The 27,675-nt window shown below is 34.9% G+C and overlaps 1 protein-coding gene across 1 annotated transcript; it reads right to left on the bottom strand.

Annotated features, from left to right (window-relative positions):
* Positions 1-12,331: 12,331 nt before the first annotated feature.
* LOC149773103 (uncharacterized) lies at positions 12,332-24,524 on the bottom strand. The gene is made up of 4 exons (XM_089946802.1): positions 24,135-24,524; positions 23,152-23,241; positions 16,025-16,230; positions 12,332-14,733 (listed from the first exon to the last, which is right to left on the bottom strand). Exons 1-4 carry the CDS (start codon positions 24,139-24,141, stop codon positions 14,494-14,496), a joined length of 543 nt encoding a protein of 180 aa, XP_089802928.1. The 5' UTR covers positions 24,142-24,524; the 3' UTR covers positions 12,332-14,493.
* Between the last annotated feature and the right edge of the window lie 3,151 nt (positions 24,525-27,675).

The following is a 27,675-nucleotide window of genomic DNA, read 5'->3' as shown; positions in this document are numbered from 1 at the left end:
CTTGCATGGAGGGGCGGGGCGTTCATGGCAGATTTGAATAAGTTAGAATAAATTCGCTAGACAACATACATTCAAACGAATATAATAAAGATTGTTTCTGTGGAATTGCATATAATTTCTTCTTATAACGGGCACATCAACTTACACGTTAAGTAGTATCAGTACGGGGCTTTTCGATTCTTATTACTAATCTGTGTTAAATTCGTCTGTAGCCCAATGATTGTGTCCTCTCGTCCCACGAGTGTGCAGTAATCGAGCGCCCCGCGGTGAGTCTAAAACCAGTGTGACCCGCAGGCACCTGAAGGCGACATTACTGTGAGATGCCTCTGTATGCAAATACTACAGCCAGCAGTAATATTCTTACTTGTGGCTATTATTCAGGGACTACTCGGCCCATGGCAGAGTGGGTTCATTAATATTCTTGGCCCATAGCGAAATCGGCCTACCCAAATCACCTTATAACGTACTCGGCTCATTGCTGAATACGGATCTACGTATAGACGCAACCAACGAGCTCGAGAAAGACTTCTTCTTCAAGATCAAGAACAATGCCCTGCTTGGGACTACAATGGAGGAGACGCAAAAGCGAATGTGTGTGAACCTTGTGCGCAATAGTGAGCAAGACAAACTCAGTAGACGGACAGAGAACCCGGCATTTGAGTCAAGCTAACGTTGATAGCACCCATTTACATGGCACGTCAGTACGAGACTTGTCCAAACATGTTGAGCATTAATTATTTTACAGCAATATCAAGCCCTGTGGTGTGATAAAATCAAAATACTGTCCACAGATACTAACGCATTGTTAATGTATATTACAGCTAATGGCGTCTGCGCGCATATGGATGCAACGTTGCTGGTAAATGTGTTGGATACAAGTGTGGTTCTGAAGGACCATCCATTGTTCACGAACTCCATCAAGAATGGCGCGGAGAAATTCAAGGACGAGTGCGCAGGCAAACACATGAACATACTTGATAGTGGCTGGCGGCTCCAAAACACTAAAAAAGCAAAAGGAGTTTTCCGGTTTGTTATCTCAAAAGATCTTAAATGTAACATGTCACCCGTGATATTACAACACGTGGGAAATTGTATCCGGTGAATGAAACGTCTTATGTTAGTGTATGGTTGAATTAAGTAAGTTAGTCTCCGCTGGAAACCAAACCAAAAACAGTTCCCTGATGAAATCATTACTTACGCGTACGAGCATGCACGCTCCCAAAATGTTACCTCATAGAGATTATTGATAAGTCCACTCGCAAAATTGCAGAACATGTGACGAAATCTGAGGAAACAGCCGGCCTAATGATCGGCCGGTTTGCCAGGATAGCCTAAGCTATTAAACGCCTGCCAGAGATGATTGCTGAAATCCATGAAGACGCCGGAGTAAAACCGAATTTGTGATCGCAAAAGTAACCCGTGTTCTCTCAATTATTGAATCAAAAATTCATCAGTAGATAACTGATAATCCAGTATGTGTTGTTCTTGTCATATCTCCGTGTTACGCCAGTATGTAGAGAAAAATGCCAGCATTAACAAATAATGCAGCGAGGGAGTAAATATGATCCAGTTGGGCATATTGGGGTATACTGTGTTCGACCAAGCCTCTGGCAAGATATGGGCATATTATAATAGAATAATTAATTTATTTAAAGCTAGAGAAAAATAAGAAACTGCCTACAAACTAGATCCCAAGTGACAATCACGTCAATGGGAACCAAAACCCGATACGACCTCGAACTTGAATAAGTACCCGAACCTGAGCCCATACGTAAATACGTACACGTATCCAAACCCTAAAACTGGACGAATCTCCACTGATGCAAATTTCCAAGAGCAAGACAACTCAACTTTTTGACCTAACAAAGGAAATTAGAAACGGAGAAGCGAAAGCAAAGCATCAGTGTCAAAACATGTACAGTTAAATCCCGACCTAGACCCTAACGGCAACAAAGACCTATGTATATTATAAGATTTCAAGAAGAGCAAAGAAGACATGTGCAACAACGCAGCATATGTCATCAATGATTGATTTGTCAGTGGTTGTTCAACAATGCAATTTATTCCTCTGATCAAAAGAAATCGAAGGAATTCTCAACAACATTGAAATATCTACGACAGGGATCAGACTCGCTTGATTCCAGATACAGCGACAACTATGCGACATCCCATGGCACGTCTACGAAGTTAAACTGAACTCGACATTTGAATGATATATGTTCTATTAGAAATAGAGTTTAACAATTATGCGAAATTCAATTAGACGTTCTGTATGTCGATTAAAAACGTTTCATCCCACAATCAAGTGAATGATCGAACTCAAATTGTCGGCATATCAGCATAACCTGGTTGTTTCTGGTCCTTTCCAAATCCCTGTTGGTCACATGCCAGTGTTACCGTATTCATTTTCCTTTCCACTCTCTCTTCTCAAGCCTCTTCGGGTCAGCAACCTTAACTTGGCAGTAATCTGCTCTCATTTCCACTGTGCAGTGCAAAGTATGGATCTATTGTGTCCCTTCAGATAATAGGCAGCCTAAATATTTGTAAGTTTTTTCCTTCTGGGACCGAATAATATTCCCACACGTTTTACGTCAGATATCGTAGTCCAACACAACTAAGCTAATATGGTCCATTCGCACCCTGATACGCACACAGCACTATTATCATAAAATTAATATGTATTTTCACTAATCTGCAAGGTCGCATTTCCAGCTGAACTATGACATAGCAAGATCTCTTAGATAAACTAATATATCCCACTGTAGGCTGTAAATTGCTTGCTGAACGATGTCGGTCGATAACGCCGATCTTTCAATCAAAAGAACCCGCAACTCAACCACACAAATGAACTAATGGATTTCGCGTCTTAACTAGATTACTTGCTAATTAGGGTTTCACTGACATAAAATCAAGTCTGAGCATGCATGATACATATAATTTAAGACAGATCAATTAATTATCACACTTCGTGTCAGAGTAATGAATGAATTCCTACGATACATGATTTATATTCAATTCAAACCACTATATAATAATAATAATAATGATAATAGTAATAGCAATAATAATAATAATAATGATACTAATACTAATAATAATAATAATAATAATAATAATAATAATAATAATAATAATAATGATGACTTTGTATAGCACCTAATCTGTAGAAGCTCTAAGCGCTTTACAACATTAGACAACACCTATAATATAAAAAACATAATGATATGATTACAAAAACAAACAACATGAAATTAGAAAATATTAAAAAACATGCTGAGAATATTTAAGGTAGGAAACATTATTCATTCTTTTAAGTTTGTTCTTGCAGTCGAAATAAGTGAGTTTTGAGAGACCTCTTCAACTGTGATCACTGTGTCTCTGTGTCTAAGTTCAGTTGGCTATTCATTCCACGTTGCTGGGCCCTGGTATGCAAAAGAACGCTGTCCATATGACTTTGTTTTCATAGTGGGAATAATGAGTATACGATTGTCAGAAGAGGAGCCTAAGTATCTTGCTGGTATGTACATATGGGTGAGGTCGGATAGGTATGTTGGACTAGAGTCCGACAGTAAAACCTAGCACAGAGAACATATTTTGTGTTTGATTCTGGATCGAATGGATAGCCAGTGTAGGATACAGAACAGCGGGGAGGTGTGCTCAGATCGCGGTACTCTAAGTATGATACTAACAGCTGTGTTTTGAATTTTTTGAAGTTTCTCGAGTAGATATTGAGATGAACCAGACAGAATTGAGTTACAATAGTCCAGTCTTGAAAGTACTAATGAACACACAAGTGTTTTAATGGCATCAACTGAAAGATATTTGCAAATTGAGCTGATGCGTCTCAGCTCAAAATATGCATCCTTGCATATGTTCATGACATGTTGGTGCAATGTGAGAGTACTGTCCAGAGTAACACCTAGCGAGAGCTTTGTGTAAGATTGGCGTAGGAAGATAAAATAATGAGTTTTACACAAGAACATCATTTGTAATAGATCGTCCCATCAGCATTTACTCTTTACCTGAAACCGTCTAGTAGATGGCGAGGTAGCTGGCGGATTTGAAACATATTAAAGACATGATCTGAACCGGCGAAAATATGTTTCTTGTCATAATCGTTACATCATTGGTAGGGATTAAACAATTTGTTTACGGTTTTCATCAATTACAGCTGCCATTAATTGGTATTTTAATTTACCTATCGTTTTCAATCGGAGTTTCACACCAAAATACATCATCTCTTTCGCTGAACGAATCCAGACGTCGTTTGTATTAAGGTTTGTATTAAGATAAATGTTTATGGTAGGATCTTCTGGAATTATTTATAAACACTGCTCTTTTTCATTATGTCGACGTGTTTTTGGTCAGTTCATCTTTGCATTTCAATACGCATTGGGTAGCTGTTGTGGGATCCTGATTTTCAGAAGACGTTCTTTTCTCCATACCAGCGATCTTGCTAAACCTCTGAGGAAAAATAACAGTTCGATCTCAAATTGTACTTTTATAATCTTGTAGGTGTGTTGTGACTCAGATATAGGCTATCATACTTTTACGAAAGATTACATTCTGCAATATTATGATGGTGATCCTGATTGTGTTAATCGGCAGATTTCAGCTCAGCAGTGGTATTTTGAAACACTGATTTCCATCATCAAATTCAACATCAATAATGCTAATAATGTTTTTAAATAGTATTAGATAAATGGTTAAACTTGTTAAAATGATTACAGCTTGCATATAGCTACATTACTTCTTCGAGCATATAGGTAATGATGGATTGGAATCTCGGACAATCGTGCATCATCAAAAGTTAGAAAGTCTGAACGTTGTTCGTTCTCAGATGACTAACTTCGCAGTGTATTAATAATCTTTGTGCTTGATTTTTTGGCATCTCAGATACACTTTTGGCCCTTTGCTCGAGAATTTCCTTATCTAAATGGCAGGCAAAACTATTTGCGATGTTACAAAAAACGGACGATATTTCGTGAAATTACGTACCGTTGACATAACATCGCTGTGACGTCAAAATATAATATTGCTAATTACTTACCTTATGTTTAACATTTTCGAAAATTGCACCCACAATTCGATATATATATATATATATATATATATATATATATATATATATATATATATATATATATATATATATATATATATATATATATATATATATATATATATATATATATATATCACAATATCACATTAACATCGTTAGCATTAGACCCCGATAATACGTCACCAGCTTTAACTATACTACGTCCAAATTCCATTCAATCCTAGAGAATTAAGAATACCGTATTCCGTTCATTGGCTATGTCTCTAAGGAGTAATACATTAGTCTGCAATGCCTTATTACCCGCGCCTATGAACGTATATTTGGAGCATTCATATTTGATTATCCGTCCACTTGAAGGTATATGCGGAGCATTCATGCTTTATTACTCGTGCATATAAAGGTTTACATAGAGCATGCAAACTTTATCATCAGTAAATTTCAAAGGATATCTAAATTATTAACATTGAAGTTGTCCTTTCCGTGCAAAGTGATATGACTCAGGCGGTTTGTCGCGCGAGACAGGCAGGGACTTTCTAAGAAATGTAGTATAACCACTGCTAACGTTGGTTGCCTATGGTCAGATCCACAAGAGGAACATTTCTTGAAGACATTCGTGTTGGTAGGGGGTGGGGACATGTTCTAGTTTTAATGTCTAAATAGCGATATAAACGCACATTTTGCGTATCGGGATGATATATATTTTGTGTGTATCATTCCGTTTTTGTATATACAAAATCTGGTACGAACAACTATGCAACAAACAAGTATTGATAAAACATTCAAAGTTTCGCAACTCTAGAACTGAAATTGCATGTTTTTTCACGTTATAGACCACCATTGACGATAATATATTTGGTAGTTATTTGATCATTAATTCGAAAATCTGCAGTATTGTTTAATGTCGCGTATATTTAAGTACGCGACAAAACATCACAGTTTAAAGTCATGATGATTTATTTTTCGGTTCTTTCTTCAACCATAAAAACTGAAGTCTTGCCTTTTTGCCCTTTGTATCTCCCTGTAATAATTATTTGATTAAACAGTTATACTGTTGATAATATCATTACGTATCTAAGTGTAATGCACCTACCAAATATATTCAAGGCTGATTTATTATCACGTCATGCTTATTAATTCTTAATATCATACACTAACGGAAATGGTAATGATTGATCTATTTATTGACACAAATTAGTTCGCTTTGTACGAAAATTTAGATCAGTCAAATGTATGAAATAATGTCAAGAACAATCACGCATATTGCATTGCAGCATCTAGCATATTAAGATAACTTTCATTGTCAGTATACACGAAATTTGATTCAGGATGTACAACCCAGGGATCCATGGCTACCATCTTTATGCATTCTTAGATTGCCCATTTTCTTGAATACCTCTGTCTCCCAGTACCTCTCTTTCACGCAATGATCTCCAAGCATTAGCTGCGAGAAAGTTACTTGAAACATACGTTAAAATACTTGGATGGCACATATTCGAAACATCGGGAGCATCTCCGCATTTTAGAGGTTTGGGCGTAACATATTGCTATCAGCAAGGGACAGTGTAACATCAGTCGAAGCTATATTCCAAAATGCCAGAATTGTAAAATCAATACTAACGATATTAGTAAGGGCCATAAATCCTAAAGAAACAGGCGTTAACATTCCTCTGTTGGAACTGAACGAGTACGGTATCTGTCTGAATCTGAGTATTGGGCCTCTTTCTAGTGTTGTGTGATAACATTTTAATTGCTACAGTTATACATTAATACATAGATTTCGGCAAAAAATGCACTTATTTAGTGTTAGTATTGAACATCTATGGAGATAATGCCGAAATGGACCACGTTTGGAATTCCCAGTATTAGGACACATGCCCTTTCTCAATAAGGAAGGAACTATTTGGTGTTATGATTGCTTGAAATCCCGTTGGCACAGTACTCTAGCTTGCTTTAGCGAAATGTTTTTCCTCTTTTATTTCTGAATAGGATTCGCGAACAGAGGAAATGCACATAATAATGGAAACGTATGGTACTTGTTAAGCAATGATGACGTTCCCTCCACCCCTCCACCTCCGGCCCCTCGGTTTTGTACGTAAGAGTTTTATTTAAATAATATTTCACCGAATGATTAAAACCAACATCACAAATGCGTCACAAGGTCCATACATATTTATTTTATGATGGTGAATTTGCCTTGATTTGCGAAATAATGTAACTGAACCTTGAGTGTATGTGCGCGTGTGTGTGCGTCTGTGTGAGTTTTGAATTTTTAACGTAGCTTTAACAATTTTCCAGTCATATCGCTACGATATCTGCAGTGTGACAGTTTATATTGATGTCTAGCACTGGGGCATCATGTCGCAGACATGTATCATGATATCCCACACAGTCATATTATCCTGACACGAGTCCGACCAGTCCTAACACTACCCTCTTAATGCTGAGTACCAAGATAGCCAGCTGCTGGTACCATTTGTATAAGTGTTTGGTATGACTCGGCCGGCATCCGAGACGGACGATCCAACCGCCTAGGTCACGGGAGCGGTCAATGGAACCTTGAAGGTATCACATCACAGAAGGTGACAAAATAATATGCAGTACTTACTAAGAACAATTTGACAATGTTTTATTTCAAGGATCTATCCGTTAACAGTTGAAACAATGAAAACAATCAGGATCATTATTTCTTTTCAGCGTCATCGTTGAAACGCCGTAAGTAGTGTAGTAAATATGTTCAACTGAATGACGCTTTCCGAAATAAAGTATGGACGTTGTTCACAAAATGGCAGAAATATTTATATTTTAAGTAGTAATACAAAATGATACCGTAGCAACTTAATGCGATATTGGGAAGAGAATACTTTCTTCTACTTGAATTATGCAGCTATTTTCATTTGTATTGCAAGTCAGTTTAGTCATTCCAGTTTAGAGTTATACAAATCAAACCTTTATATGTCTGGGACGAGGAAGAGTCTGTAGATCATTTGCTTCTGGTGTAGGGAGATTTAAAAAGAGAAACTTACCCTAATCTCTGCTGAGCCATTACGTCCAACATTATTCAGTTTATGATGCGAATGGGTCATCTCCAATGTTGCTAATTTGAAATTGAAAACCATTAAAGGTTCTTATTCAATATGTTTTTCTACAAATATCAGGATTAACATTAAACGTTGTTACAGGATTATTAACCGACTAAATAAACAAGCAGATCTATCTAGATGTTTCTACTCCGCCCCGCCCCGCCCCAACACCTTCTAGCAATAAAAGAGACAATATAACTGAGATGAACAAGTTTATATTTGCGTCAAAACCACGATTTTATTACTCTGGGCTCAGATACGCAGGTGTTTGGTGAATAAATATGTGTTATGAGACAAGTGGAAGGCGGTTTACAGATCGAAAATTAACATATTTTCATTTTTATTTGTATGTCCTTCACCTAACCAGAATTTGACAAATAAATTGTTTGAAGCTGAATTAATGATCAATGAAAGTTTGCCAAGTGAATGTTTCAGGCCGCTACTTATAAACACCATTATCATTTGTATTTGTAATCTTTTGATCCTTTCATATTGGCGGTACCTATGATTAGGCATCACCTTAATAGTGACTGAGTTGAAGCAATTTACATGAAATGAAACCGTATATGTATCAGACAAAAATCAAACAATAAACCAACAACAACACACAAAAAAACGCATCAGTATAGATGTGTCAAAACATCCTTACTTCTTTTTCGAAGTGAGGATACAATTAGCATTCAAAGGAAACCACCAAGATAGATTTTGATTGGATTGGTAATTTACCGCACAGCAACACAGTTATGCTATTTATTGCCGAGACAATTGGAGTAAAGAACCTCACCCGAGGATTCGCCACAGTGGCTAATCCAGGCTGGTTTGATGGCAGAATTCTATCCCGCATCCTTTCGGTCGTGCGTTTGGAAGGCTAACTGTTGAGCCACCGTGACTCCCCACTAAGATTCAAAACAGCACAGAACATCAAAGTATCTGTAAATTAAAAAGTACCTGCAAGGATTCGCCAAAAATAGTGAAATTACGAATTTTGTATAAATCGTACGTAGATCTTAAAGTAGGACAAAAACTCAGTGCAGTGTCTAAAATCTGTAAATATTTGCAATTCGTTCCTTTCTTAATAGATGTAGACTCCTTTAAAGTGAACATCAGATGTGAATAATGTTTTATTAATGTATATCGTAACGGGAGCATAGGTGTTATTCTTCATCATTCCAATGCAAGCACACTGAATGAGAAAGAAAATAAATGAAGTTCAGTCTCCAATAAAAACAAATTGCAATAAATGAAACGTTACGAACATGGAGAGGCAGTTTGTCTCTTTATGCAGACGTTTATATAGGATAAAAAATTGAGACTTAACCTTGGCTCCTGTTTGAACTCACACGCTTTCGATTGTATGTTAACTGATATTTTATTTAACTTCATACAAATATCGTTCTAACGGCATCGACCGAGGGACATTATAAAAACTCATTATGAGCTTAACCTTTAGTGAAGCCTCGCCAACTTTTCCTGACAGACTGGGAATTTAATATGCTAATTTTTAAGATGGAGGACACACGACATTGGAATGTAGTTTTGTCTGTCTGCGATAAACATTGCAACAGTTTCTATAGTTTACCACAATCCAGTATATTGAATATTTAGTTGAATATGTGACTACTTTGCATGGATTACTGTCCATATGAAAGAAACAAAGTATATAGACGATATTATCGTAAATGGTAGTATTTCTTATTTAATGTCAATTCTAGTCAATTATCATAACAACCTTAAGTATATGTATTAATAAATGTGTTTATACTATATTTATTTGATGTGAACTCCATGAAGAAACTTGTATTTAGTATTAATTAGTTCTCAGATATATGCTGCCCTATCGAGTAGTGGTACCTCTGTTGAAGATCTCCAGATTCGCAATCCATTTGCTGCAGCCCAAGCCAGCCGGATACACTGCCACAGTGTGTCATCGGAAAAGCACTTAGCCATATTTTCACGTCAAGATATAGCTAATAGTGTGTCTAAAGTGTAGTTAAAACGAACCGACCCAACCTAAACGTATATTTTTTGAAGAAACGAATAAGAATAGTGTGACAGTATTGAAATCTGCCTACTAGAAATGCTCTGTCCTAAATGAAATTTGAGTCGACGACGTGAGGATTAATGTGCTTCCCAGAGTAGACAAACGAAGGGGAATATCTACAATTTCTTGATGTGATCGTTATTTTCATCATATGACATTATATGGCATCATAGTTCGTGCACTGTATTGTTCCACAAACAGTGGAAAACATTCTCCTCTAGTGTGTCGACCTACATTCTGTGAAGACGATGTAATTGATTTGAACTCCATGAAGAAACTGAATGAAGGTGCCCCATTTGAGAAACGTTTGGACGTTTTGACAGAATGCAGTTTATAAAAGATATGATGACCAAATGTTTTAAGGACTTCACGCGTATTACATGTGTCTTTATTTGTTCATATACATTTTATAGAATTTAAACACCTTGACATTTTATATTTTATAATTGTGTAGTTCACCTTTAGATTGTTCATTTTCTCCAATACTTCTCTGCCTATAGTCCAGCGTCTAGTGGAAGAAAAAAGCAACACTGTTGTAATTGTTATTTTCAAAATGATCATATTATCATTATAAAATAAGGTAAGTGCGATTTGTTATAGTTATATTAGTTGTGGTCATTGAATGATTAGACACAAATTGTTTCTAGTCTCAACATTTCAGCTGGCAACGTCTGTTGTCTTTGCATACTTGGAAAGAGGGATTGGTTTCAAGACAGACTCATACGTGAGCTTGATTTGCTACAAAATCAAAAGAAGATTCATGCTGAAGCATGGTATATAGCTTTACAATTGTAATTTATTCCAACCGACACCATTCAAATACAAAATTTAAGTTTTGCTCAGAAATGTGACAGACGTATTCCTGCAGTATAAATTACTGTTCTATCACTCTTACGTGTGCCTTTAATCCACGAATAGAAATATAATTCTCACGACTCAAGTAGAATATATGTATTCGCCTCTCTGACTATATAAGTAACAGTCATACTTAAATTTATTATTAACTTTCAAAATCATACCTTTCAGCAGTATTGAATTTATTGACCTCTCAATTCTTACGATATCCATCATTTGGAGGGACGGTAAAGAAAATGTATACAATCTTTACTTATTTGTTATATGATATAATATGACCATTACATATTTTTTGCATAGAGTTCTCATTAATATCGCTGATTTTACAGTCCAGTTTATTCCTGCATTCACTATATACGTTTTAGTTAATTACAGAAATAAAAATGATTGTGTATCGAAATACTAACGGTAACAATTAATTAATAACTGGTTATTTCCTAGCTATGGTTATTAGCCTGTGGTCACTTCATATTGAATCATACACCAGTATGCAAACCAGTATGCGCAGCACCAAGATATGAATATATTTACCAATTTTTTATATTTATTTAATCAAAACCTTAATTGAAAGAATGCAATAAATAATGCAATACCATGCAGGTACCAAAGCGTGAAATTAACATAACTGAAAAGGTGAACAACCAAACAAAATGATGCCATAATTAAAACCGTCGAAATAAAGAAACTAAACATATGAAATTTTTTGAAACAAATTCTGGATCAAAAACATGCGGCTGTGGCGTCCCTGCAACATTCCAAATCAGGTGAAAGGAAAGAAAGGAAGAAGTCCCCATTTGGCCGTGCATATATTTCCTTTTGATATTTCGCCATCAACTATCACAGCGGAAAATGTTACGCAGGGCTCAAAGACCTCCCTAGCTCTCTAAACTGGCTCTCTAGAATTTAAACTATTAGAGTCGATGCACCCAGCCCATTCTATTCAAGGGACAAGAATACTATGCAATGGAAAATGATCTGCCATTAAGACTAATGTTGGGATGGCGAAGACGACAAGATGACTGCCGTCTTTCTTTGTCTGTTATATATATATATATATATATATATATATATATATATATATATATATATATATATATATATATATATATATATATATATATATATATATATATATATATGAATATATATATTCTCTTCCTGCGCGTTTATGTGGCAAGAGAGTGACAGAGAGACCGAGTGATTACAGTTATGAGAGCATCGGTATATGTGTGTAAAGGTACACACAATTAAGAAACCTGTTATTTTTGTTTTAAACTTTATTTTATAAACATGCATTTCATGGATAATTAGCTGAAAAATATAAGATCCTACCGAATATCGTTATCTTGTCACATGGATAATTAGAGTTTCTCCATATATAGATATTATTCGCGTCAAAAGAAACATCTGAGGAATTCGATACAGTACCTTCATAACTTCAGTATAAGTCCATTGAAATTATGAATGATATTCCACAATGTTCAAATACTCTGCAGACTTCATAATGTTGTGTTCAAGAACCTAGCTTGGAGAAAGCATGGAGCGTTATCTTTTGTCTCATACATTGTTCTTTATATAATGTGGTTTGTGTTAATTGGTCCATGTATAGTGCCATAGCTAAATAATGTTTATCCTTGTCAATCACGAAGAGTTTTAATCTCCTCATAAACCAAATCGCTCAGAAAATACATTCGCATCATCATATTCATCTCTGTCATCATCGACCTGGTTGCTTTCACAAATTTAAGTCACGTGACTCAAATGTAGATCCCGCCTGTGTAATATGGCATTGTTCGGAAACGATAATGATTCGTCTCTAATGCCGACTTATCTGTTTGTTTACATTATTTATTTATTTAATGAATTATGGTGTAGTCATCCATGAGTTCTTGTTAGCTACGTTTGTAACTGGCAAGATTCTAACATTAATGTCCTTAAAACAACGAGGTTTCTAAGCCTTGCCGATTAGATGTCGTTTCTATTTCTCACCCGTATGACTGCGAGGAAAACATCACTGTTGTAAGTGAAGGCAAACAACAGTCATGCCTGCTTAAATACAGATTTTTCTATATTGAAAACTATTTCAGTGAATCTGACTTTCGCAATGCTGTATTGGTGGTCTTCGTTAGACAAAAGATCTAAAACGAGCCAACGTGACTATTTAATAAAACCCTGATAATCAATATATAAAAACAAGCAAACTGTAATCGACCCCCTCACTGCATTTTTGGAGGATTTTAAAAAACATTCCCATACCATTATGTGTTACCCTTCTACTATTTTTCCAAATGACAACTGTGTCATGAACGTTCAAATATACCAACATCATGAAAAATAATTGATATATATAAGAACACGATCGCATCTCACTTTCTATCTAAAACCTTAATTATGGCGTTGACAGTAAAGATGACATGAATTTATTTAAGAAAAATATTATTTCGATTTCAATAATAATCCAACATCATCTGCTGTAATTTTGTTCTATATAATCGCCTCAAATTCTAATGCAAGATATCGAGGTCTTGGGTTTGACTGCATGTATGTTTACGGGTCACAGGAGTTTGACATTTTCTCTGTATGATTTACTAAAGTACGAATAGTTAAAGGGAACATATAGCATGGGTAAATCATTATACAATGTTGGCATATATGTGCCATGTAATTAGGAAGAGCCCAAACTAAACAATGTTGTATATTTTCACTCATAATGAAAATACCTTTCCTGATTTTAAGTGTATCATCTCTGTACATTACAGTAGGCAATACAATCAGTGTGATTGTACCTCAAATATTTAATAGGTAGATATTTCCCATGATATTCTTAAGATAGCTTGTTGACCCAGCCTACGATACTTATTTTACAGACTGTTTCATAACTGGTCTTTAGAACTTTTCAATGAGCTGGAGCTATATTCAAAACGTTGGAATATAATAGGTTGGCTGGGATGAAGACTTGATTTTATACAGACGTTACGAGCTAACTGAGGCATTCATACAAGGTACATAGTGAAATATATTGGAGAAAAATCACTCCTTACATATATCAATACTCAAAATAAATTTCCTGTTACACCACATTCAAACGTTATACAAATTCAGATAATTCCATTTTATAGAACTTGAGATACTTTGACTATAATGAATTCTAAAGAATGGGGGAGCGATTAAAGGATTCTTAGAATAAAGACAATTTATTCATTACTGTTTTCTCTGACTGAACGAAAGATTGAGAAGTATACTTAGATGATGCCGGTCATGTTTGTAATATATTTAATCCAATGTATTTGCTACTTATTCACTTTGTTCATTTCATCGAGATAAACATTTGGTTTCACAAATAACCATTGCATGTCTAAGCAATTGGGGTACTGATATTTCAGGATTAAGCCAATATTTATTGTATTTCTGAGATCCGTAATCATTATATGATCAGTAGTTCGCGGATGCTATCACCCTATAATGGAGGTTATATAGTTTACATCTGTTTCATTCAGGTCTGTTTCTTCAACAAGATCACTGATTGGTGTTATATAGGTATCTTTAGGTACATGTACATCGCCTATCTCAACATGACTGATTTCAATACAAGGAGCAGACTCGTAGAATATGTGCTCAGCAGTCCTTCTGGTTTCGTGTGAATTTTCGTAAATTACGTCTTTTATCCCGATATCGTATTCTGATAAGGCATACTGGAAAAGAAGCAGAAAACGAATGAATGAGTTTCAAGAATTTATTATTTTGAACAAACCAAATACATAACAGAGCACTGGGGAGGAAAGAAGAGTGCATAGGCTGCAATTTCAAGTATATGTAGTCGAAGACAAAATAGGTTATTTTTTCGCTCTGTCTACTAACAGTAGATAATTGATCATACAATGACCGCTAGTGGGGCAACGCATTGGTTAAGAAATTATCTAAGGTAATTTATACCTTAATGAACTCTTTTACTTACACATGATTGAAAGGGTCCATTTGTAATATCTGTGACGGAATTCAGAGGAGACATTTTGGATCAAAAGTTGTGACACACCTACAGAATAATAAATATCTTTCCTCTGATTATCAACTCTTTTTTCAGGTCAAGACAATGAAAATAATTTTGGATACTACATACATAAACCGTAAAGAACAAATATGGTTCTCATCTGAATTTATGTAGTAGTAGTTTGTAATTGACATAATGTGTCAGTTATGGTTACTGATAACATTGGGGCCCCGAGTGGCCAAGTGGTCTAAAGCGCTTTCCGTTACGGATCACTGCCATCTCACCTCTGTCTGCGTGGGTTCGAGTATTGGATTCGGCTAATGTGGGTATGTGAGAAAGCTTGCCAGTAGCTTCTCGAGGGTCGATGGTTCTTTCCGGGGATTTCCCGGGTTCTTCCTCCACCATTAATACTCGCCGCCATGTATAGCCTATCGTGTGCTGAAAAATGGCGTTAAACCCTACAACAACAACAACAACAACTGATAACATTTTGTTTTGACTATATTTTACCTGATCTACAGTTACTGGAATCAGTTGCACCTTTGCATCTTTGCATTTCTACATTTCTTGATATGCAAAGAGTTTTCGCTAGTTATTTTCACAGTATGTAACACTATTTACCATCCATTCCCATGACAGGACCAAAAGATTTTAAAGAATATCTAGCTAACTTTTCAAGAATTCCACATTTTATGTACTATGCATAAAGTTCAATCGCGATAAATGTATTACAAAGATGAAGTTACATGGGACATTTGAGACATTGTTCCAACAATTTGAATGTTTGAGTATGTGCACAATAAGTTATGAATTTAGCGCAGAAGCTGTGCACATTCTGAAATTATTTTCTTATTGTCTGGAAAGATTATTTTAATTCATTATAATATACAGAACTAGAGAGAGAGAGAGAGAGAGAGAGAGAGAGAGAGAGAGAGAGAGAGGAGTATGGTTAAAAATGAGAGAGAGAGAGAGAGAGGAGTATGGTTAAATATTACATCATCTGTAATACTGTAACGGTCTTGGAGGTTATCTTCTACAATGTCTTCTCTTGGGTTGTTAGGAGAATGCAATCTCTTAGTCCTTCTAGACACTCGGTCGGGCTTTGCTGGAATATGTGGAAGTCTGTTAGGCATTTCTAGTTCTTTTCGAAACACTTCGCTGTCTGTCTGTCGTACACGTGGCTGACGCAATGCTCTAGAATCTGTAATAATTTCAAAATCAATCAAGACTATAGTAATACAAAATTTTGCTATCATAGTAACTATTGACTTATCGTTTTATTAAAAAGAACCCCCCCTAGTGGCCGCGTAGTCTAAAAAGGTCGCATTTACCGATCGCTTGTTTGCCTCGGACCAAACAATGAATTGATGACCTCGTCAAAGAACGTCAATTAATGTGTATTATTATAACATATCTTAGCTTAATGTTAGTTTCCATATACGTAAAACTATATGCCAAAAGTATCAGAAGCAAACTATAGATAACGACGGCATGTCTGCCAAAACAACACTTAAAGCAAGCTATTAGCAAAAGAACCTCACAACCAAGCTTGTCGTATTTCTATTCCAAACAAATGGACAGCAAGCTCTAACTCTACAACCTTTCTGGTAAACCATAAAGGTGTTTCTTATCTTTTTAATGCTAGCGTCCATGCAATGTCAAGAATGTCTTTATGCGCATAGTTAACAGTTATCAGTTTATCGAAAGCATAAACATTTAGCAGTGGAGAAAAGTGAGGGCATGGAACCTATTTTATACAGATACGGAACCTTTTGCATCCATTGTATGCTCCAATTGCACCTAAAGAATTTTACTTATTGGTACTATCCATTTTAGTGGTGTGCCATTAAAAGTGTTGACATAGTCATATAGGTTTTCTTGGTCAGCCTGCAAGTTCCATCCCTCTGGAGGCACAACCAATGTATCTGCTGCCTTTTTGTATGCATCTAGTATTCGTTTCGAGTAGAAAGTTTACTTTATTATGTAATATTCTTTAGTCAAATCGCTGATACAATCTGTCTTATCTTTGAGACAGCGTTCTGAGTAGCTTAGCCATAGCGAGGTTGGCGAGGGATGTAGTTGTGTGATCTTCAGCATTTTATACGGCAAGACTGCGACTAGCTATTGACCTAAAACACATTCTGTTCATATTTCCTGGCTGGCTCCCAAGGTCAGCAATAACGTAGCCATCTTCTCCTTACAGGTGTACTTCAAATATGCTATTATGTCTGCCTCAGTATACTTGCCAAGGTCGACAAAGGTATCATAGTTGCCACAATAGCTTGCAATGCCAATGGCTATTGAATCCTTCACGTAAATGTGGAACTCTATATAATAAAACCTTATGTCATAGTCAGGACACAATCCAGAAATCTGGAACCACTTGTTGTTGTTGTTGTTCTAGGGTTTAACGCCATTTTCAGCACAAGATAGGCTATACATGGCGGCCAGTATAACTGTCGGAGGAAGAATCCTGGAAAACCCAGGGAAGAAGCACCGACCCACGATAAGCTACTGGCAGGCTTTCCCACATACCCACGCTAGCCAAGCCTTGGACTCGAACCCACGCTTTACACACTCGGCCGCTCGTTGCCCCTCTGTAACCACTGTGCCAAACAGATGCCATAAGAAGCAACTACTGGGACCTCTGGGTCAGATGATATTTGCGGTTCATAATATTCAGGCAATTTTTATAAGTCACTCACAATAGGACACTTGAGGTTCATAAGACGAATTTTGCCGTGGTCGACCAAATAAATATCATGGCTATATCTGAAACTGGTTAGAGCTTGAAAAAGGAAATATGTTTAGTTAACACAGTTTTCGTGTAATTTAGATCGCCTGCTTTGCAAGGGCTACTCATTTGATTGTTACACTAACAATTAACAGTCAAATCCCAAACATGATATATATTTATATATTTAAGTTTTTTATTTTAAATTTCAATTAGATTCCTCTCTTGATAGCATCTTCAAGACCTCTTTCACTTTGTTTGATTTATCACTGTTTTTTTCTTGCATTTGCTTGTGTCATGATTTACGGATTGTTTTATAAAACAATTGAATTTGTTGCCGACGCGGGTGAAATGAAAAGATTCTTCGTAATTGATTTCATTGTTAAACCGATACTGTTCCACTTAGTGATAGCTGATGTTACTATATCATTTTTTACAACCTGTAGTATATCAATTATTTCCTCAAAGGCCTGTGGAAGAAAACTGACAATTTCTCAATTAACTTAAATTAAAGTGCAATGAAAGATTGTTTTCTGCTAAGCAATATCCAGTTGTAGAAATATTTATACGAGTTGACACTCCATTACTACTGCATCCAGTTAATCTCGTAATTTTATTTTATGTTTGCAGATATTTTTTCGTTACACTTGTGATACACCGTGTATCTGAAAACGACCTAGAGGTAAATAATTGATTTACCCGTGTTGTTTTCTCGGATAGATACTCGTTATTTTATTTTATGTTTGCAGATATTTTTTCGTTTACCTTGTTGAATCTGAAAAAGACGTAGAGGTAAATAAATGATTTACCCGTGTTGTTTTGTCGGATAGATACTCTTCCAATGGCAGTGCACTTGTTGCAAATTTACTCATTTATTTAACGATAAATAACGTAGATTAATTTTAGTAAATTGTCTTAGGTAAAATTAATTCTGGTCTCAGATGGACGATCGTCAACTGGCTAAAAGAAAAATGATTGCATAGCTTTTCATCATTACAAAACTTCATGCTTGATCGTGGACAAATTTTAAACTATGCGCAACCCAAAGGGTAGATTTTAATGTTAAATGGTAAATTGTCTTGAAAATGTATAATGTTTCAACTGTCATCTTGCTATCAGTCTGACTAATTGTAGTAAGAGGTTGTGATATATACCTGACATTTTGATTATTAGCTAGAAAGCTTCTTCAGCATACCTTGCCTTATCATGATGTTACATTTCTCTTCCTTATGTTAAAACATTTTTAAGTAAAGTTCAATGTACTATCTGGGAGCTGAGTAAGTAAAAATGAAACCATCAGCTTCACAATAGCTCTCCAGTTTGTACATATTCGCCGAAAGTGCATATTATATATGCCCCTATACTGTAATTCAAGCTAGATTTTCATTCATGTATTGAATCATTGCTATATGACATGAAAAAATATGTACATCTAGAAGATTCGCCTTTGTTTGTGATATCATTGCATCTGCTTACAATGTTTTCCAGTTGTCAACAGAAAATGATTTATATTTATAATTATATTAAGCTTTTACAAGAGCAAGTGTAGATTCTCCCAAATCTTGGTGTGCAGTTTCACATTCTTCTGACCAATTATCGATCAAGTGTTTTTTCTTCCACTAGGGGTATTTTTGGTCATGCGGTGGAGACTGAAAAACTTGTCATATAGTAAATTAGATTGTTCCATATTAACACTGTTGTTATTTTATTTCAATGCATCGCCATCAGGAGAAGGTATTCAGACAGTAGTTTCTTATCTGGAAATAGCTACGAAACATACTGGTCTGACTAATTCTGGTACATTTTGGTCTGTTAATTGCCACTAGGAAACCATTCCTATTTTTCGAGTCATGCATAATTGCGCAGTAATATAAAAACACACCCAGAAACACATGGTTCGGGCCCAAAAGTGACCTTATGTATCAACTGCAGATTAAATGTGATTAGTCCGTAGGAAATTCTGATTAAGAGTGGAGCCAGTTTAAATTAGTAAACTGTGCTTCTCCCTAACGAGGGATGGAGATTAGCCAGTTTAAATTAGTAAACTGTGCTTCTCCCTAACGAGGGATGGAGATTGCGATTGAGAATAAATATATGCTATGCAGGGCCGGATTACAGGATACCTCTTCCCAAAGACCAGTTAAATCATTTATTGCCTTTTGTTGGCGAGGGAGAGAGTGGTCGCCTTTTCAAGCTGTTCAAATGTTTATTAATCCGGCCTTGATGCAATGTGTATTTGTATTGGTTTTTTTTTAAAACAATTCCTCTATAGTTGTGTTTTCTGAAGAGTTGATCAAATATGCCGGTATAAAGGAAACAAACACAGTTCATGGTGAAGCCAAGTACAGACTTTCACAAGCACAAACACTGAAATGCAGACACATATGGATGGTACATTATACATGATCGCAAACAATGAAAAGAAGGCTAATGAACGTACAATATAAACATAAAACAACAGAAAATACTGACAATAATATTTCCTGAAGGACAAACAACGAGGAATGAAATTAAATTATGTACTCCATTGTTATGTGGAAAACAATTTCTTTCTTGCTGAAAACAATGATGAGTAAAATCAAACGTGAAATCCATTGTTATGGGAAACAAAATTATGTCCTCACCGAACTCATTTGAAAACCAATGTCGAAATAGCTTAGCCTTATTGTTAGGAGAAAGTTACAAATCTATATGTATATACTTTTCGTAATCTTTTATTCTTCTGATAGCTAATATTTTGTACTCAATAATTTGTTACCACGCGTCAAAGATAATATAATATTCATTCGTACTTTTGCAATTAAATTTCGTCAATTTTTAAAAATTGGGTTTACAAATTATCATATTGATGTGTTGGATTAAGACAGGTGTTACGAGTCTATGCTCTTAACATAAATAACACAGAGTGAAAAGCAAAATATTTTGTAATATTCAATATATAATTTGTTTCCCTAGAACACAAGTGAACATGAAAACAAAACTTACGATACTGCGAATTAAATCCCCAAATAAACCTAGCATTACATACACAGATCCTAAAATTTAAAGCTCTGAATAAATTTTAGCAGAAATCCATATTTAGTACAATGCTGAAGTGTTTGTGTGTCTGTGATGACCTGTATAATGCTGATGTGCAAACAGTCTTTTGCTTAAACACAACACTATCATTCCAGGTTAGATTTAACTATAAATCCTAGTGAAAGTCTCTGTCCAAGAATATTATTTTTCTATGAGTGCTCTTTATTTATAGAAAATCACTGAATCAAATAATTAGAGGAAATATATTCCAGACCAAAGAACACTGAACACAAGAAGAATATAAATTTATTCTGCCAGATCTTAAGCACGAATGAACATTCTTTGCTTAATGTTTACAGAATAAAATGTTTGTTATTATTATAAAGTATGTTGCTAGAATTATAATTTATAAGCTAGACAATGTCAAGTACACCAGGTAAATTGTAGGGGAATCCCAATAACCTAGACCAAGACACAGGTAAAGATATTTGCTTTTATTATGACACAGATAATAAACCCATACACATGGAGAATATTTTAGCTTCGTATCAGCTGTTTACTAAATACATTAAAGTGAATAATTTAGGTCAAGTAGAAAGTAAACATGTTTTGGACAAGGTTAAGTCCAGCATACAATGTTTCAGAGGATATGAGACCAAGAGCTTTGGTTCCTTCTTAAGCACATTTTTTATGCCACATGATATTCAGTATTGTTTTGCAGCGAACATACTATGAGACAATTATAACATGATGAACACGTACATATAAGTTTAGCGGTTAATATAATGTTTTTCGAACTTCAGCTTGGAAATAGCAGCATGTTGATTGTTCTGTTCAATAGCATATAGTCTATTTATATTACTGAATGATAAATGCAGTATTTTTCAAATATTTAACTCGTATCGTGTTTATCATAAGGCAGGCTTATTGCGTATTTCCGGCGACTACTGTTCTCATCATAAGAAGCGTTACTGTGTACTACAGTCATTTACCTTTTTCATTAACTCACATGTAGAAAAGTTGCATGTTCAGATAGTCGTTGTTGCAATGACAAATTGCCTGCTAAACATCTGAGCTCAAAATATCATTAATTTTAAGAACTGTTTACAAAAAGCTACATGGACTGTAGTTTAGGCAAGCTGACAACTATATATACCTTTCGTTTACAAAGCATTAGTAACTACTTTTTGTGTAGCGGGAGTCACTAAATACATTGCAGCAAAGTCGAAAAGAATTTGTGCCTTTTGCTCAACCAAACATTTATCAATATGTGTCAATGAATCCATTACAAGAGAGTCGACAAAGAAAGTTGCCTATCGACTTTGAAAACACATTTCCCAATATGGTTAACGCAGCAGATTCACTTGTACTTGAAACAAAGTCGACTACCATCTGTGCATATAGCTGTACAAACTATTTATCAAGATGGAATGATATAAACAGTGGCAGAAACAATAAGGTCTTGGAATAAAGTTATGAACCAAAATTACTTTCACTGATAACATAGTTTGACAAGCAGATCATGACTCGTTCTCTCTCAGCAAGACTTTCATTTAAACAAACGAATTGATCTTAGTGTTTCCGCACCATAGGAGTATAAAATAATGTCAAGGCAGTTGGAATGGAAAAAAAGAGTCACGAATGTAAGTGAATATAATTTCTTTCAAAAATGAAAATACAAACTCTATCCTTGATTTAGATGTGTTGTAAACAACTGATTAAGCAGAGTGGGATGCATGGAACTTTGTATTGTGAAAGCAAAACAAAGATAAAAAAGAACTTTTAATATGTCGACGTCATGCAGCTAAGAACATGGGATGCCCATGTTAAAACAAACGGTTAATCGTTTATTGTGGGTTTCTCTCTCTCTCTCTCTCTCTCTCTCTCTCTCTATGTTGCAAAAGCTGTCATCATGCTACAAACATGATGGGAAATTCACACATTTGTGACAATTAATTGTCTTCAACAATATTTGTTTTCCGTCATTGTTCAGTCGTCTGCTTTTATTGTTCCAAAACGGATGTTTCCTCCTTTGCGACATCATTAATATTAAATGTACTTATACCTCGATACTTTCATGCTCTATTTCTCATTAACAATCTATACACTTATTTAGGCGTGGCATACTATTTAATTTTACTCTGTCAAGATCAGAACTTAAACTGAGAATCAAATTAGAGCTGTTTTTATTTGAAATACAAGAACCGAAATAATTGTGTAGACTGATTTACTTTTTCAATCCCTAATATTTAGGTAAATGTTCTTTGTATCGCTTCCAATAATGCCATTATGGACTCAAGCAATAAAACGTGTTAACAGATGGAGTAACGTTAGTACACGGGCTAGTAATGTTGAAGAAAAAAACCATACCTATTTTATTAGAAGCATTTGTACGCCACTTCATCACCAACACAGATCCTATGACCACCAGCAACACGACAGCTGCAGCTATGCCGGTTACTACAGTTAGAAAAGCGAAAGAAAGAGAGAACAAAGTCAAATATATCTATCAGTTAACTATAATCATACATGTGAGAATGAAACCTGTGTCACATAAGTTATCTTTCTAAAACTCAATCTGTACATGCGAAAAGTGTGTGTATATATGTCTGTCTGCATTTATGTACACCATATATCGTTTCTTTGCAGATTCGCTTAATGTTTTAAAGAAAAAGCTTTTACTTGTTTAAATAACGGAAAGTAGGAAATCCAGCTGCATTGCATTTAAACCTAACTAACAGGCTGACCAATTTAGGCTCTGCATCTAAGTTAGAATTATTTCTTCTCATGCATGGTTAATTAAAATAAACCTTCATAAACCTTCAATATTATTAATTGATTTTGCATTCCCTTTAATATGTCGACGTCACGCAGCTAAGAACATGGGATGCCCATGTTAAAACAAACGACGTCATGCAGCTAAGAACATGGGATGCCCATGTTAAAACAAATGTTTTCCTTAATTAGACTCACAATGAGCGGGATAAATATAGATACTCTCAAATACCAATTTTGCCAATTAAATCAATCGGCTATTATAAGCTCGCAATATTTGCTAGACAAAATATTGAGACAACTTCTCATAGCTAGTTACGTTATTGCAAATAATGGTAAAAAGAAACAAAAACCACTAGCAGGAGAGACGATAGACAGATGGATACATTTCGAAAGGAACCAAATTCATTTGTAATTTAATTTTAAGTTAATAAAAGTGAAGAATTGTTAGGGAAACAAATTCTTTTTCAAATAAACAAATATATAAACGAACGGGTGTTTCCTTTTTTACAGAAAACGTTTGAAGTTTTATAAGAAAAAGAAATTTTAGTTCGTGATGAGCGATTATGCAAACTTACCTCTCATGACGTCCTCAGCATGCTTGTCTTCTGTAACTGAAACATTTGATGTATCATATTTGTTTCGAATTATGTTGATATTATAATGATTGTTCAAATATAATTAAATGTCTTCACATAGATTTACGTTTACTTGGAACTTTCGAACCGTTTCGCATTATAGTTTCATTCTTTATATAGTTTAGATGAAACGATTGTACTATTATATTTTCTTATGACTCTTATAAAATACCTTCAATGCATAATATTTAGTGGCACCAAAATATTCATGAACTGCTAAGCTTCTATGCTTTTGACTAAACTTTCCAGACAGATTTTGGAACATTAACATTTATTTTATATAACAATTTTAACATTTTTTTATATAACCTGCTAACACATTTGGTATCTTCAAATATTCGAATTAATGCTGTTATGTCACGACTTAACATAGTAAATACACGCATGATGGGTTTACTGGATCTGTAAAGAATTATTTATGTGTATATCGTTGCTGACGTGCATGTGAATTAGAACAAAAAAACTCAGTCCGTACGAGTATTAAGTTCAAATTGTATTACTCTCGAGAATGGCAGATATATACATTAAATCAGCTGGTTTGTAGCGAGAGGCTCGATGCTGTAACACACTGAAATATATTTGAAAATAAAGGTAAAGCGCTTTTCAGTGCAGAAAGTTAGATTATATATCATTTCTAAAAAGGATGATTCTGTTTGCTGCAGTTGAAGTATTACCGGAAATGTGACGAAATAGCTTTACTGACTTACTCTTGATTACACAAGCATTAGCAAATAAGCAGGTATATAATTTAATTATCAAACTTTAACGAATAAGGATTGGCAGGGTCTTTCGTTGCATGAAGAAACGCAAGTGAAATACGTGTTCGCATATTTTATAGTGACACGGTTTGAATAATTGTAATCTGATTTAGGAAAGTCTATATCTAGGTCAGCAAACTTAATAATAATCCAGGAGCGCACCCATATAAATGTTGACCTCCTCTGAAGCAATGTTATATATATATATATATATATATATATATATATATATATATATATATATATATATATATATATATATATATATATATATATATATATATGAGGTTGTTGACATGGTCTGGAAGAGTCTATGACCAAAGTACACATAAAGTACTATTGATATTTTGTGGGAATTGATATAACCTGTTTGAATGTCCCATCGTTCACATGCATTCGCTCACATTTTGAGTAAGAACACAGTAAAACATTATTAACAAACGTTTGTGAAACCAATGACGTTAATAATATTGTTATAAATACCCTCATATTTCCTGTTATGAGCTTGGTGACTTTGAACATATTCTTAACTGTATATTGCCAACAATGTAACCTTTTTATTATATGCTCATTTTCTTTTTCTACCTAAAGCTTAATTATATAAATACAATACACTACAAGAAACAATGTAAATGTATGTATGCCATATTCCAGACTAAATACACAAGCGCAGATTTATCATTACACAACACATTATTATTAATTGGCACATAACTCCGCCCAGGTAAATTTGAACTTCGTCGCGCGCTCGACATAACTTTCGAAAGAAAATGGCGTGTCTAGTTAAAATTGAAATTTACAATCATATTGTGAATGAATGCGCATTGCAACATCTTTTCGACGTGATCTGGAATGAATAGATTTTGCTATCTTGTTCCGATTCGACGAAAGTTTTTGATTTTGTACATGAAATCAAATTGAAGCGGCGCGGGAGAAGCGTGTTTACATCTGCAAGTGTGTTTGTTCTGTCAATGACTATTTGAAATCATTATATTGAGAAAATATGAAGTGTTTCAATTGCAATTATCAAAAAGACGCTATTTAATTTAATGTTTGTTTCATTTTGAGTACAATAAGGAAGATGAGGTTGCACTTGGGACATGGTCGAAATTACAGTACAATTTCAAAATGTATAATCAAGCCTGAGAACTCATGACATGGCTCATGTAATTCGGATTTGCAGAACCATGAAAGTACATTTTGAGGAAATTCTGGATGTAAAACTGTAAGTATATGTTTTTGCCATTCTTATTACCAGCTAAAGGAGACAGTTTATGCCCTTATAGCTTGCATGTTATTTGTAGGTACCAAGCAATTTTATGAAATCTTGTTTCTATCACAAAATCTGAAACAATGTATCAGAATGTTAACGTGGAATTTAGCAAAACAGTTGGCATGTTGCAGTCCACGAAACATCTGCTTTAGTTCATTCAGAAACAAATTTAATCAACCAAAACGTATTGCGTCTACTATGCGAATGTACATTATTTGTTTACAAAGTAGCTATTAATACACTATTGGGCACACGTGTCCTGCGCGTGGGTGCAATATGAAGGTGTGCAATATCGTAAAATATTGAACGAGTCTGATAATGTAAAGTTAACGGAGAAAAGAATGAGAATATAATAATATATCATTACACCATAAAGTGTAGATAAATACATTTGTATTAAAAGTCCAGTTCCTAACCAGTGTTGTCAGTCGCTTTATCATTGCATGGCTAGTATTCCTGCAATGTATGGCGCGTTGTTGTGCGATACAGTATGCAGGTGGAATGAAAGAGCAAGGGAATAAAAAGGTATTGTTTTAGAAAGCAATTTTATAGTTTACAATTTTAAAGACCATTAAAGGCATCTTTTTTGTGAAATGAAAGAATATAGTTTCCTGTAATGATGAATCCTCTTGAGAATCACGCTAAATATTTCGGCTAGCTAAATATAATCTGCCTAACTGTGCATGTTTTCTGGCTTTTATACCTTATATAACAGATGTGTACTTTGCTCCGATGGGGTTATGTTAAACTTGCACAACGATTTGCACACTAGTAAAGAATCCATTCATCTACTTTATTTATCTGGAAATAGGAAACACACAGCCCCAAATACAGAAGTAAATATGAGTTAGCAATATAAAGGCAGTCAGACCATATTATCTTTAACTGTGTAAATATTTCCCAATACACACAAACAAAATGAACGGGTCCAGTTTAATAGACCCGACAACGCAACTACAGTATTACCTAGAAATGCCAGTTAAACGTCACAAATGCATCATTAGTATCAAAACTCCTCTTTCCTACAAAAGGTACACCTTGTTTTATCTGGAGATTAATACTGTCGTCGATACACTAGGAAGCAAAACACTGGCTATCGATGCACCAAGAATAAACTAGTCTGTAGAAGAACTAATGGCCTTTTGACTTTGTACCTATGTCTAGCGGGGAAGTTAATTGTCTCGCAAATACTTTGGACTGCCTACACATATGTTCTTTACATAACCTTGAATATTGAAACGCACTCTGTAAAGGTCACTAACATTACTCCCTAACGAAAAAGTCCATATACTTATTCTTCTTTACATACAGGACACGTGCTTAAAATGAACGTTACACTTATATATGTTCATTATCACTACACATAAAGGGCATTATATAATTTTGTAGTGCTTTCTAGTATCTCTCAAACCGAGAAATCAAAGTATCCGCAAGCAAGCGTATGGATGAA

This window comes from Sinohyriopsis cumingii, unplaced genomic scaffold (assembly GCF_028554795.1).
Source record: "Sinohyriopsis cumingii isolate HCF-2022 unplaced genomic scaffold, ASM2855479v2 utg000898l, whole genome shotgun sequence".
In the NCBI taxonomy this organism is placed as follows: domain Eukaryota; kingdom Metazoa; phylum Mollusca; class Bivalvia; order Unionida; family Unionidae; genus Sinohyriopsis; species Sinohyriopsis cumingii.
This window is presented reverse-complemented; position numbering and strand designations above follow the sequence as displayed.

What these genes read in the sequence shown, in the direction of transcription:
- LOC149773103 (XM_089946802.1), bottom strand. An exon ending in AAATGCTTCTAATAAAATAG is followed by an intron (nt 16,231 to 23,151) that starts GTATGGTTTTTT and finishes AAATTATTACAG; the next exon opens with ATTCTAGAGCATTGCGTCAG. An exon ending in GTTACAGTATTACAGATGAT is followed by an intron (nt 14,734 to 16,024) that starts GTAATATTTAAC and finishes CTTCTTTTCCAG; the next exon opens with TATGCCTTATCAGAATACGA.